Source organism: Cibotium barometz, chromosome 53 (genome assembly GCF_041138505.1).
Source record: "Cibotium barometz isolate CiBa-2024 chromosome 53, ASM4113850v1, whole genome shotgun sequence".
Lineage (NCBI taxonomy): Eukaryota > Viridiplantae > Streptophyta > Polypodiopsida > Cyatheales > Cibotiaceae > Cibotium > Cibotium barometz.
Genome location: NC_141098.1, coordinates 13,946,210 through 13,960,781, shown reverse-complemented (window position 1 = coordinate 13,960,781; position 14,572 = coordinate 13,946,210). Strand labels below are relative to the sequence as shown.

The window sequence follows — 14,572 nt, the reverse complement described above, 5'->3', positions numbered from 1 at the left end:
AGGGCAGCTTTTACAGCTACAGTTCAGTGTGTGTGGCTTATACATCTTATGGCTGATTTGGGTGTTGGACAGTCGTCTAGCACTATGGTTTTCACTGACAGCTAGAGCGCATTAGCAGTTGTTGCGAGGAACCCAGTGTTTTATGCTCGTACACTAAGCACATTGAGGTGCATTACCACTATGCCAAGAAAGACTCTCTGCAAAATAGAGATTATGTAAGATTCCTCCCTCCAGCTTTTGAGGTGTGTAGGTATAAGAACCTCCCCTTCTGATCTTATAATCATTCCCCTCTCTGAAATAAAAGAAAGATCCTGTTTTACCCTGTTTTGGCCTAGAGAGAGAAAATGTCTAGAGAGAGGTAATTCAAAATTGAGATATTTTTGGATATAAAAATCCTCCTAGTGTCTAAAATGATTTTCCCTGAAATAGAAATTCAAAAAGAACTTTCCAATGTGCAATTGAAATTAATTGAAAATAGGTATAAAGGACCAGATTTTTAGAAATTTTTAGATTATGGTCCAATTAAGGTTCTTATGGACCAATAAGATTAATCCAAATGTAGGGAGGAGATAAATTGAAGAATAAAAGAAAAACCTCCAAAAATGAGTAAATGCTCACATAAGATAAAGAGTTGACTGAGTACAAGGTTTATTAGTTAAAAACTAAGAGATATTTAGAGAAAATGATGCATTTTTGACACCTCAGTGTGGGGATCTCCCATTATGAAGGAGGTGCCTATTTCACATGTGTGGAGGAGTTTTAAACTAAAAAATAATGAGATATTTTCATCTCTCCTCTCTCCTGTTTCAACTAGATCCAAAAAGTAAGCTAAACTGACCCAAAAATGGTCAAAAATTGACCAAACTGATCTAAAAAATTCTAGAATCAGTTTGCTTGGTTAGAGGCTCACTTTTTCCTATAAATAGAAGCCTCCCCCTTTGTAAAAGCTTAATGGTATTTATGCACTGTTACTCTGCTCTCCTGTCCTGAGCCATTTACATTGAATTTTTTAATAATTCAATTATTTTTGGCCTAATCCTCTCCAAAGTGAATTGGTGGCCACTCTTGCTTCAAACAAGAGTAGAACCCTCAATCCCTCAAGCCAAAGAAGAGCTTACAAGCTCTATGTAAGTTAATTTTCTTACTTGTTTAATTTTAAATCTATGGTTTTCTTGATTTTTATGTTTTGCAGTAAATTGAATTTTAAAGAGACAGCTGAATCTGTGAAAAAGGCAATTTCATATTGGGTTTGTAAGTGGTGTGACTAGTTCTAAGTTTGTATGAATATCCGGTTAGGGGGCCTGGGAACTCTTTTCCCTGGTACCCGGGACAAAACCTAACCAAATTTTTAATTGGATCCCATCACACTACAGTGGTTGGGAGGTTGGCTAACCCACGGGACTGGATGGGGTTAGGCTGGACTAATGGATCCCTAAAATGAGACTCAATTCTGTTATGGTACAATAGATAAAGTAAATCCCGGATCAAAATTGTTCTATGGAAAAGAATCAATGGCTGTGCCTCTCAATGAGGAAAAAAGCGTTGGTCTCTATGATCCAAGTGCAATCTTTTCCTTGATTTGACTATGGGACTTATGGGTTCAGTCAGATCAGTTCAGTTAGTCAAGGCTTTTGACTACGTTAGAGTAAAAATATCCTGGAGGAATCGCCGGTGCTTTTCGGGCGAGGAAAGTTTTTCCGGGTTCAGTTTTGGAAGAACTGAGGGATTAGTCTCTTGTTCGGATATCCATGGGCGAGGCCCCGAGTGAGGGATCCTGCCCCGCGTAAGAAGTGCTACTTCTGCTGCTAGTACCCCTGAATTCGTTGTGCGGAGGGGAGAGGGATCTTTCAGATTAGCTTGGTCTATGTGCCTACACATGACAGCATGGCAGATTTATACACGAAGGCTCTATGAAAAATTTGAAGCTTTTCGTAAAGCTTTGGGCTTATTGCCTTTTAAGGATTGATCGGCCATACCTTGTACATGTTCACATCATCACTCCAGGGAGGATTTGTAGCATTATATGGTAGTGATGTGTGTGAACACACTTAGGACCACCGGGGCACTTTTTCCCTCACTAGGAGGTTTTTTCCCTTGTGCGTATGTATACCCTCCTATCTACTCATTTTGGGGTGTGTACTTATCTTTTGTATCTGGCACACATTTGTTCATTCTAATCTAGTGAGTTTGTGTGCTCTCAAGCTTCTCTATCTTGTGTGTGTGCATTGTTGTAATCCTAACCCTAATTCCAACAAAATTGCCTCTTAGATAAGGTGATACATGGGCCTTCTCACCTTATGCAAGATGACAAAAACGTGTAGCTTATTTTCCAACTGAAATTCCATCTCTCATGTAGATTAAGAAGATTTCACTCTATGCTACAAGATGATGAATTTTAGTAAGGTGAAACAATGTAGCTTATTTTCCAATTGAGTCCATCTCTTTCATGTAGATTAAGAAGATTTAACCTTGCAAAAATATGTTCCTATGTTCCCATTTACTATGGCAAATTTTAACATATTTTCAACAACTAAAGAAGGTTGAAATTCATGAAGGCTATTGATTGTTCACCATCCCTAAATTTTAGGGGCTCAAGATATCACTAAAAATGAACCTTTTGGAGTTGTTTCTTAGCAACATTAAAATGGCAATGGTATATAATCTCCCATGTTGACAACAAGTGACAAACCGGCATTGGTTCATTTTATTTTATAATGTAAAACATATAAATTATGGAATGTTAGAGTTTATTGGAAAGTATCTCAAGTATAGAATGTCATAGTTTATGGAATGCCACACTTTATTGAAAAGTATCTCAAGTATGGAATGCCATAGTTTATGGAATGTCACACATTATTGAAAAGTATCTCAAGTATGGAAAGTTTATGAATTGTCATATAAACTATGGAATGTCATAGTTTATTGAAAAGTATCTCAAGTATATATATTTCAATATTTTCTTATCATACAAGAACATTGAAGAAAACATTTGGACCTTTAATTAAACAAATATTTCCACAAATCGCAACCCATATTTGAAGAAATGATTATAAAAGAAGGGAAGAAAATAAGGGGTTTTCAAAAAGTTTGGACGTTTAACTAAACAAATATTTCCACAAATCGTAATTGATATTTGAAGTAATGATTATAAAAGATGGGAAGAAAACATTTGGACCTTTAATCAAACAAATATTTCTACAAATTGTAACCCATATTTGAAGTAATGATTATAAAAGAAGGGAAGAAAATGTGGGTTTAATATATTTTCCCTAAAATGTAGATAAATAGGTCTAATTTTAGCTCAATTAAGTAGTTAACAAATGAGGAGGATGCAAATATAAATATCTATAGTTGATTATTTAACAATCTAATAGGTTAAATGCTTCCATAAAAGCTCAATCAAGTAGTTGAGAAACAAAGGAGGAGGAGGCACATATAAATATCTATAGTTTATTATTTAACAATCTAATAGGTTAGACGCTTGCATAGAAGGTTATAGAGAGATTTCAACCATAACTTATAGATGGGCTAATGTTACATTTAGATTATATCCGCCAATATATTGACATTCTTTTATTACCCTTTGAGAAAGATAAACCATATGTTCTACATTTTCATATAAAGTGCCTTCTAGAATTTTAACTTGCTAGAAGAGCATGTGGATTTTGACTCTTTCTTTCACTAGTGGACTTTGACTCTTTCTTTCCATGAGGCTGGATTGTAGATGTGCAAGTGACAATTGAAGGGAAGGTGATGGGGATTCTTGAACGAGGGAAGGTGTGCAAGAATGCATTGTCTGTGATGTGATATTTATGGTCATGGGTGTGATGGGATATTCTTGCATGTTTTAGGTCATATTTCACTTGTGGTGATAAGAAGCTTTATATTATTGAAAAGATAGCTTTAGCTTCCCTCACCATGCATTCATATTCCTCCTTTGCTTATGTCATATTTGGGAATGCATGCCCTTCGTAACTTTTTTCTTGTTACAATGCATGAGCTTATAAAAAATGTGAATACCATTGAATCATGTAGCTATGCATTACTAAGATTGAGAAGAGAACTTGGGCAAACTCCATTGAGCCTTTGTTGTTTGTATGGTGTGAGCATGAATTAACAACGTGGGTCGCTATTGAGCCTTTGGTTCTTTTTCACAATGGATGGAGCCATTACGAAACCTCTACTTATAAACATGATACGAGGTGGGTAGCGATACCATGCATCCATACCAAAGAGACATAAGAGTAGTGGGGTTCCAACTTCCACCCTATGTTGGTAAGTGATGCACATCTAAAAGAAGAGTTTGAGAAATAAAGAAACGCATGCAAATGATGTGAAAGGACACGAGAAAGGAATGCAAATGATGTGAAAGGACACGAGAAAGGAATGAAGATTCTACATACATCATGGTACAAGTCCAATGACTTGAATTATCCAAAAACCAAACACTCTTGCCTTTACAACACATTATGCTACTTGGTCAAATCGGAGTTACTTAGAATGTGCCCTCAAATATATACATTCTACAATGTTATAAATGACATAAGGGGATATAAACCATGTGATTATCCTCTCTTGAATTTGAATATGTAGCCTCTCAATTATCCTCTCTTGCATTTGAATATGTAGCCTCTCGGTCCTCATCATAGGGGTGCCTCCTCTTGTGTGTGTGTGTCCTTATAACTCTTTTGGATAAGTACTTGTTGAAATTGTTTGAAGAAACTTAAGAGACAAAAATGGGTAGTGTATGTGTGTGTGCATGCCCACATGGATGGGTAATTCAATAAAATTTAGATAGAATATGGATCTATTTTTATATCCTTGTAGTATGAACTAAATTGAATCATATGCTTACTTTGCTTTCATTGGATGTAAAATTGTTTCTTACCTACTAGGTGAGGTGACTTCAGGCCAACTTGAGCATACCAAAAGATGAGGAAAGCCTAAGGGTCGATTCAAATGGGGGTGGCAAAAATGTGGGGCTTGTACACGGATTCCATAACAATTCACACACTAATGAAAATGTTGATAAGAATCTGAAAGTAGTTCCCATTATCAAATGACCATAGGCCAAGTGGTTAGATCCCTTGGTGGGTGTTGTTCAATCCCCACTAATTGCAAGTGAATCTTGTCCTTTTGTGGGGTGGCCTTCGCTTAGTCAACTTCTTGAGACCGGACAACTTTTCATAGGTGCGCATCAACACTATCTCCCACGGGGTCATAAAGACCAGGGATCAACGGTGCCACGCAAGCGGGGCCAACGAGAATCATCCGATCTTAGCCGGAGGACAACCACCGCCGGTCGATTGGACTGCTAGGGGGAGAGGGGGGATAAGCTTAAGGCCCAATGGCTAACTGTCCAGAGCATGAATGTAGGTGGGCGTGATGGGTCCGCAGCGACGACCAGGGTTTGAATCTTGCCTGGGCGCCCCGATGTCACCCGAGTTTACAAAAAGGTGCCGGAGCCTTCCCGTCGTTGATCCCATGCCTAGATGGGTCTTTATGAACTTGTTGGGAAATAGTGCTGAGGGTCCGACCTAGACTGTTAGCGAACCACGCACTAGTTGTAGACATTTTCCGCCGCCCGCGCTAGAGAGGAAATGTTGAAGGCCAAAGGAATGACAATGTGAATGGCAAAGGCGGGATAATAATGCAAGGGGCAGTATGAAGTGTGGAGTCATGGCATTGAGGAATTTAGGGTGAGTTGACCAACGAGACTATGAGCCCCATGTGAATGGAGCCCAACCGAGAGCAAAAAGCTGAAGATAATTTGCAGACAAGGGGAGGGGACAGTTGAATCAGTGTTGATCTAGAGTCTAGTACTATGAATGGGCACCATTGATGGGAGTCAGGCAGATTCCCTTCCCCTCCCCGAGTCGGCGAGTCCCCTCCCCTCCTTTCCTCTCCTTTACCTTGCAGCTCGGGTTTTAGGAATCATGATGGAAAGAGAGGATAAAAAGAAAAATGATGATGGGTGCCAGGTGGTTCATCATAATACTTTTGTATGGCTAACTCTTCATAATTTTTAGAAATTTTGGGAACATGGATCCTCCCAATTGCTTGGAAAATGCTTTTACTCATTTAGGAATCTGGGAAAATTTGGTGGGTTGCAAGTTACAAGGGAAACATGGCCACACTTTAGTATGGGAAGACAGGTATTTGTCGGGAATTGGCCCAACAAATGGCCATCTGAGTTTTGGAAGAACAGGATTAAAAAAACAACTCTTTGGCCTGACCCAATGAGTCATTGGCCCAATTTCTGCTAAACTAGGGATTTAAAAAGATGGATTATGGCTAATTACTCCAGATTGGGTTCTCAACACTCATCACAGATGATGTAGAAAGTGATGAAGGGAATAATCAAGGTATTCAAAAGAATTTCTCCTAAATCTGAAGCTTAAGGAAGCCAGTTGCCTTGATTGTGCACAATGATGAGGGGGGTAGCTTGGATTATAATCCAAGGTTTTGGTAGGAGGTGGTGGTGATGATGATGCCATGATAATGATGATGATGGTGGTGATGCTGGTGATGATGGTGCTGTTTGCCTCACCCCACTACTAGTGGCAAGTGCCTCAGGGTATGAGAGAGAACTTAGAAGGGGAAGGTGCTACAGTCTACAGACAGGGATTGGGGGGAGTACATCAAGGTCCACCAGGATTTCATGTCCTCATATTGTCAGCTTTTACATTAATCCTGTCTGAGTCTGTCTCCCACCTGTTCCTCCCTTCTGAGTTCTCTCTCTCCCACCTGTTCCTTCTGAGTCTGTCTCTCACGTGTTCCTCCCTTCTGAGCTCTCTCTCTCACCTTCTCCAGCCCCTACCATAGCAGCAAAGGCAACAGTTGAACAGACCCATTTGAGAGCTGATTTTGCTTGAGATTTCCTATGCTTGAGCACACCTTAGACAGTTCAACCTCTCCAGCTTTAGTAACCCTGGTTACCCTTTACCCCTAGTTAAGCTGATTCCAGAGATGAGTACCCAAATCTGAGAGGCTTATAACCTTATGCCCAAACCATAAACCCCAAAGCAAAATTTCAACCTGGCCATGTTTTGGAGCTTCGTAAGAAGCAAGAATTCTACTTAATCACCCTCTTCCTTGGCAAATTTCAGAGCTTTTCTTTGAACAGGAACCCTCCTCACAGCTTTGAGAGAGCATCATTACTGTGCGTTGGTATAGGGAAATCCTCCTCGAGCAAATGCAGGAAGCGAAAATCCATCAAGGGTCTCCTTTACCATATTCTAGAGCTTGAAGACAGGGAACCCGCAAATTTCAGACCTTTGAAGCAGCAGAAAACCAAGCAAGATTCCTGATTGGGAAAATCTTGGAGCTTGGCCAAGCTGGGGAAGAAGCAGAAAACCTAATGAAGAATATCTCAGCCCTAGGTGAGAGCGAGCCCTAAAGAGGAAAGAATAAGCAGAAATCTTATCTCACAGAGCTTGGGAGGAAATAGAAACCCTGGTTCAAAGAGCTTGGAAACCCTAGTTCTACAGTTTTTCTTGCGCTAGAATGCTCTCCAAGAGGAGAAACTCATCCTCTGCCATCAGCCCAGTTGGGGACTTCTTAGCTCCACTGTGGGAAGGGCCTACACCAGATGCATACCAAGACAATGGCAGTAGGCACAGCAAGAAGGAGAGATCCTGTGGAGGTATGCTCCACTGGGTGAAAGAGCAGGTTGAGAGAAGCTACAAATTGCCTCGGCTCTTACTTGCCAACAAAAGAGCTGACCCAAAGCTGCTTCTCGGAGTTCTCGGCTGCCCCTTGGCTCCCTTCACTGTCTCCAACGATCACCTGCCACTGTGTCACCTGTCAACCAAAGACATACCCATTGTAAGATCTCCAATCTTCCTCTCCAGTTTTCTCAAATTCTGGTCTGTTCTTGCAATGCAAGCTCAAAGATGAGTGTTCTTTTGAGCAGCAGATCTTGTCCTCATTTGAGGTCCATGCTAAAGCTTTATGATTATGTTGGATGATGTATTTTTGTTGCTAAATGTGCCCTTAGCTTTCTCATGTTATTGTTATTTACATTAGCATTTATCATCCCCACTTCATTTCTGGAAGCTACCCACATGAAGCTAACACAGAGTAACTCGAGGATGCTTACGGCAACACATAGAACGCATCAGATGTCATAATCTGTAGTCATAGTAGATTTTCAGCAATTCCCATGCTCTAGCCTTCTTTCCCAGATTACCTCCATATAACTCAAGCAGAAGCTTCCCCCATAGTCCCACATCAGAGTGCTTATAGTCATAGTAGATTTTCTGCAATTCCCATGCACTAGGCCTTCTTTCCCAGATTACTTCCATAGAACTCAAGCAGAAGCTTCCAACATCAGATTGCTTAAGCTCACATATAAAGCCACATGAAAGCCACACAACTCAGACATCATAAGCTCAAACAGTGTGATTAAGCTACTCAAATTTATTCTTAGGCTTTATCATGGTCTAGCCTTCTTTCTCACTCAGTGAGTGGGTTAATGCAACTATTATTAACTGGGTTGATGCAATATCACCAAGTTTAGCTTGTCATACCAGTTCATAGTGTACAAGCTCCCAAAACAGGGCCACAAAGCTTCACCCGTCCAGTCACCCTTTATGTGCTGACTCGCAAGAACTTTTTACGAGTTTCCGAAGACTTCTGCGGTTCCGAGCCCTGAATCTTTTGAATGATGGGCCTTCTGTAGGTCTTCAAGATTGTTTTATGCAAGCTGTTACTTCAGTACATCCCTCTTCTTTTGACACAGAACTGCCCAGTTACATAAACCTGCTTCGTTTGTTGGCAGGAAACTTCTTGTGCACAATACATCATCCAACAGTATATTGCTGCCACTGGAGGCCTCAAGCTCTTAAGCTCAATCAAGAACTTATATACCAGAGGCAAAGTCAGAATGCTTACTACCGAATTCGAGACAGCTACCCGAATTGCGAAGAATCCAATTAAAGCAGCAGAGAATGGGTGGTTTGTCTTGTGGCAAATGATGCCTGACAAGTGGCATGTGGAGCTGGAAATTGAGGGCAATACAGTGCAAGCTGGGAGCAATGGCAAGTTAGTGTGGAGGTATACATCATGGCTTGGTGCCCATGCAGCAAATGGCCCTGTAAGGCCTTTACGCCGAGCCGTTCAGGTTTGATAATCGCCCAAACCTTGTTTGAATAGATCTATATCATCAAGTCATAGACTCTGCTTGTAATGAGGCTGAGTATAGATGGTGAAGAGCTGTTTTTGTGCTTTGAAACTAGGGACTTGATCCGATAACTACTGCAAACTTGTTCATCAATGCTCAGTGCATTGGGGAGAAAAAGATCGGTGATGTAGATTGCTTTGTCCTCAAGATTTCAGCTGACCCAGCTACACTGAGGTCAAGAAGTGATGGCCCTACTCAAATAATACGGCATGTAGTCTATGGATACTTCAGTCAGAGAACAGGTTTGCTTGTTTTTGTGGAAGACTCACATCTGACAAGGATTCAGGCCAATGGGGCTGAAGCTGTCTACTGGGAAACTACAATTGAATCCTCTGTACAAGACTATCGGCTAGTGGATGGTGTAAATATAGCTCACACTGGGCACTCAGTTGTCACTTTGTTCAGGTTTGGGGAGGAAGCCATGGGACATACAAGAACTAGGATGGAGGAAATGTGGGCAATAGAGGAAGTTGCATTCAATGTTGAAGGCCTTTCCATGGACTGCTTTTTACCTCCATCTGAAGTTGGAAAACGCATACCGAAAAAGGGGGGAATTTACAGTAGTAGGCAAAACATACACACAGCTCTTGATGCGTGTGGAAAAAAACAAAACACTAAGGAAGAAAGGAGAGGAGGGAAACCCTTTGAAAGCTTGACAAAATGAGGGCACACATCCCCCCCACATAGAAAAAGACACTGAACATGCACTACACTAACTCAAAGGGTTTTAGGAAGGCTTTGAGGAAGGTTGATATTGCTTTTGCAATGCATTGACAATTCCGAGGATTGTCTCATGCCTGGAAAGAGTGTCATCTCGAGGGCGGAGCCTCTCTACTGGACTGTGACAGAGGGGATCAGATAGAGGTTTAGGAGGCCCCTTTCCCCTGGGCTTGCTATCGATTTATTTTGTCAGAGTCTAGTAGAGAGGCTCCACCCTAGAGATGACTCTCTTTCTAGGCATGAGACAATCCTTGTGGCTCCTTGGAATGCTCCGCCCTTGAGATGACTCTCTTTCCAGGCATGAGACAATCCTTGTGGCTCCTCGGAATGCTAGAAGGCTCTTTTTACATCTGGATGCTAGCCTCCCCTCTTTGGAGGTTAGGAGGCAAGTGTTGACACTCAAAGTAGGACGGTTGGGAGGCAAGTGTGACACTCAAAGTAGGACCCTAGTGTGGCTTTCTACTTTTGTATTAGCAATGTAGCCTCCCAGAGCCGCCAGTCATGGAGGAAGCACCCCTATTGTGTTCCTTTTAATGTTGTTGCAATGTTAGTACTATGCCTTGTAGGCATATCCCTGTTTAACAAACAGAAGGGAGGGTGGGGGGACTCTGTATTTTAGATTTTGTATTTTACTTTTTAAAAAATTGAGTTAGGATGTAAAAGGAGCTAGCCTTATCAAGTTAAGCAATGGTCACATGGCATAGTTAATTGTCAATGTGATAACTCTAGCATGTGACCAAAGTTTAGTCATGATAAAGAGTCCTGTCAAAACTAGAATGCTTGGGTAATCGTGTATGTGGTTTCATGTGTATGTACAATACAAGGAAGGAAGATGCAAAGATTTAAGAGTATTTTCAAAGTAAGTTAACACATTTTTTGAGGCAGGATTAGTCAATGTTAAAAGAAATTTAATGCTTTGGGCTCTAAACATTATGTTGCAAGTCTTGTAATTGATCCATATTCACACGACAACACTTAAGATTGGCGATTAATTGAACTTAAGTAAAATGGATTTTGATTGCTCTCATCAACACAGAACAAAGGATGCCATCAAAAGTGCGGCATCTAGGGTGACTTTAGGTAACTAAGATTTGAGGAACCTTTATCCAAGGGCTGCATAGCCTTGTTGCAAGCATGAGGAGAAGGGTAGCAACCAAAGACAAGCCGCAAGATGAGGGTAGCGAGAGAGAGAGAGAGGACGAGGTGCAAGGTTAGCAACATAACAACAACAATTTTAGAAAGTAAGTGCTTGTTAATTGCTTTGCTAAGCAAGATTTTGATCTTCAAACAACATGCCTCTATATTCATTTACTCGTTCTTGCGTTATTCATCTATTGATATCTAATCGAGCTAACGCCCCTCCTCCACGTGTCATTTTTTTTTGAGGTTTCCATGTGAGATCTAGCTTCTACGAATCCTCTCTCTTTTCAAATTCTCTACCAACCTCTTTAATGATACGTCCCCTCTTTACCAACCTCTTTAATGATACGTCCTCGCGTGCCAATTCATCTTCTGAGAGACCCGTTTTTAGAGAACCGTTTGTCCTCTCTCTTTTCAAGGCTGGCTGCACTGTTGGCACCCAAGTCTCGCCCAGATACATTGTTGTTTTTGGAATGGCCGCTTGAATGCTTGGAGCTCTCTATGGAGTCGGCCTCTCTTGCAATAAGATGTGCAAACGGATCACCCCTTTCATGATGCGAGGAGGATGGATCAAGCTGTCTAATGGAGTGCCCGGGAATGGGATGTTGGGGCAACGATAAGGCCAAGCTCACGGATGTGGTGTGCGGCAACGATGAGAAGGAGGTGCAGGAGTGGCTGAAAGAGATCATGGCGGCTAGGATGCTTGGGCCTCAATTCGACGGAGGGTGACACCATGCTGTCCGTGTCCCTTTCTGGCGAGGTGATGGTCCGTGTCCCTTTCTGGCGAGGTGGCCGGTGCTGCAGGGCCGCAACGATAAGGCCAAGAAGGTCCTGACAGACGTCGTGTGCGCTCCACGATGAAAATTGATTATGGCGAACTGTGCGGAGGGCAGTCTATTGCACGAGAAAACGCGTAGTGCCCTATTCCAAAGGTATGCAGGCTCTGGTCGGGCGGCCTGGCCTCAACGGGCCAGCCTCCCGGCCCAGTGTAGCATGCAGAGCAAGATGTGCTACGGCCTCAACACGCCAGCCTCTCGGCCCAGTGTAGCGTGCAGAGCAAGATGTGCTACCGCCTCAACACGCCAGCCTCTCGGCCCAGTGTAGCGTGCAGAGCAAGATGCGCTACCACCTTTTGCGCTCAGTTTTGAATGTGTACTTCACGGGTGCGGACTCCACGTTCCGTCAACAGCGCCACCAACAAACAACCGTGGCACTGGTAGCGGGTGCCATGTTGGGACTGGCAAGCGACCGACCGAACGACGACGGCGTCTGTTGTGCCGCGGAGGAGGTGTTTATAGAAAGGCAAGGTTTGCCGACGACCCCTGACACTCTTTTGGTTTGTTAATTTTGGATTTCTATTTTTTTTTGCGGATGACTACTGAATGGAAGTAAGCCGTGACAGCCGGGTTAGTGTTGCGGAGGTTTACGTACTTAATCACGGCTTAATTGTGGGATCATTGGTGGAAGAGGCGAATTATGTGCATGCGAAGGGCCTCAAGCCGACGTCGGTTAAAGTCCTATTTTAACACCAGCTTAGATGGAAATACATTTGCGATAGCATAATATAATACGATAGTTGGTTCATGCGCATATGCAATAACGGTATAGTGGTTCCCAATAGTTACCAAACATGCAAAGGGAAACCGGGCTCATTGGGCAATGAGTATAAGGATGTTGCGACCTTTGCTTCCTGGGTGAGTATCCGCATCTTCTTTAACAACATTTTTATACAATTTTTTTAATAAAAAAAGCACTCTCTTATTTTACAATGCTTTGTTAAAAATTCATGCATGACTCCTTTCATTTTTTATGTAAAAGAGAAAAACCATTTTCAACATTATTTATATGCATGAAGGATCTGGACTATCTCAAGTATGATAATTGCAACAACAATGGCACAACTCCTAAAGTGAGGTGAGCTTTGTTAATGAAGTCGATGAGTGTCGAAAATCTCTTACTATGTAGTACAATCTTAATATAATCTTTGATTAGTTTGGAATATATATTTCTTAGTATATAAACTTCTCCTTGCCAATAGATTCTCGGTGATGGAAAAGGCTCTGTTGAGTATCAACCATGTCATCTTTTATTCGCTTTGTGAGAACCATGTACACATATATGTGCAAATATATACTCTATATATCTACTTATATGCATTTACATAAGGATAAGTTAAATATGCATATCCATGTATGTAAACTTGATTGCTTCTATGTATGGGTATATATGGATAGTTATGTGTATGTACACACACATATGAATGTGTATATATATATATATATATATATATATATATATATATATATATGTGAACATATATATTTATAAAAACATAAATATATGTATATATTGTTGTCATATATATAGGCAGTGATATGTGTGAACACACTTAGGATCGTCTGGGTATTTTTTTTCTTTAGGAGGTTTTTTTTCCCAGCTTCTATATACGTCCATTATTTTAGGGTTAACCAATCTTTGTATATTCACACAATCTAATACACTATGTGTTGTATGTATTCTTGCTTCTTCTTCTCCAAGCTTTGTGTGTTTTCTTGTAACCCTGATTTCAACAATTGGTATCAAAGCAGGCATCGGTTCTCAGGGTTACGTCGCTAGTACCTTTCGACACACGTTTTTTGATTGAGAAATTTCGACAGTGTAGTTTTTTGTAAAACAGGTATATGTATTCTATTGTGGAGCAAATTACATAGCACGAGTTGTTTTCTGTTCAATCTTTGCTTCATCACAGGTAGCTTTTGCATAAGTTTCAGTTAGTGGGAGCCATGGTTGATAACAGCAATGATGTATTTTGTATGTTGTCTGCTGATGATAAATTGGATGGGCACAGCAACTACTCACTTGGGCATATATAATGCAACATGTTCTGGTTGCAAAAGGAGTGTGGAACATTGTGCAGGATATGGATGTACGTCTAGGTTTGGTGGATGTAGGATCTGTTGAGGATGTTGTAGGTTCTAGCAGTTCTATTGTTGTTTTATCCACTGCTGAACAAACTCGTTGGGATGGTAAAGATGCGTAGGCTCATGTCTTGATTGTACTTTTTTGTCAAACGTAACATCACTCCATATATTCGTTCAATTAAAACAACAAAACAGGCTTGGAATATTCTAGTTGGTTTATATGCAGGTCGTAACGAGATAAAAATCATTTACTTACGTAAAGAGCTAGAATCGAAGATTATGCAAGAAGATGATGATATGAATGTTTTTCTTGCTGAGATTAAAGATCTCAAAGAACAGTTGATTTTTGTAGGTGAGATTATTCTTGATCATTCTCTTGTGCAGACTGTTCTTGATGTTTTACCTGAGTTATATCAAACTTTTGTTTTTACGTGGAGACTTGTTATTGAGGACAGACCTGATGTTGTCAAGTATGATACTTTAGTCAACAAGCTCTTGCAAGAAGCGCAGTCCAGGTAAAATAGAGCTAGGCAGCGTACAGTTGATCAGGCATTTGTTGCTGTCTAGCAGAGAAGAAGTGGTAAGGCAGTCCTTTTCATTGTTTCTT

At 41.0% G+C, this 14,572-nt stretch overlaps 1 protein-coding gene across 1 annotated transcript; it reads left to right on the top strand.

Annotated features, from left to right (window-relative positions):
• The first annotated feature begins 5,810 nt into the window (after window positions 1-5,810).
• Window positions 5,811-11,188, top strand: LOC147608322 (uncharacterized). The gene is made up of 3 exons (XM_086789309.1): window positions 5,811-7,827; window positions 8,783-9,124; window positions 9,240-11,188. Exons 1-3 carry the CDS (start codon window positions 7,507-7,509, stop codon window positions 9,846-9,848), a joined length of 1,272 nt encoding a protein of 423 aa, XP_086645435.1. The 5' UTR covers window positions 5,811-7,506; the 3' UTR covers window positions 9,849-11,188.
• Window positions 11,189-14,572: the final 3,384 nt, after the last annotated feature.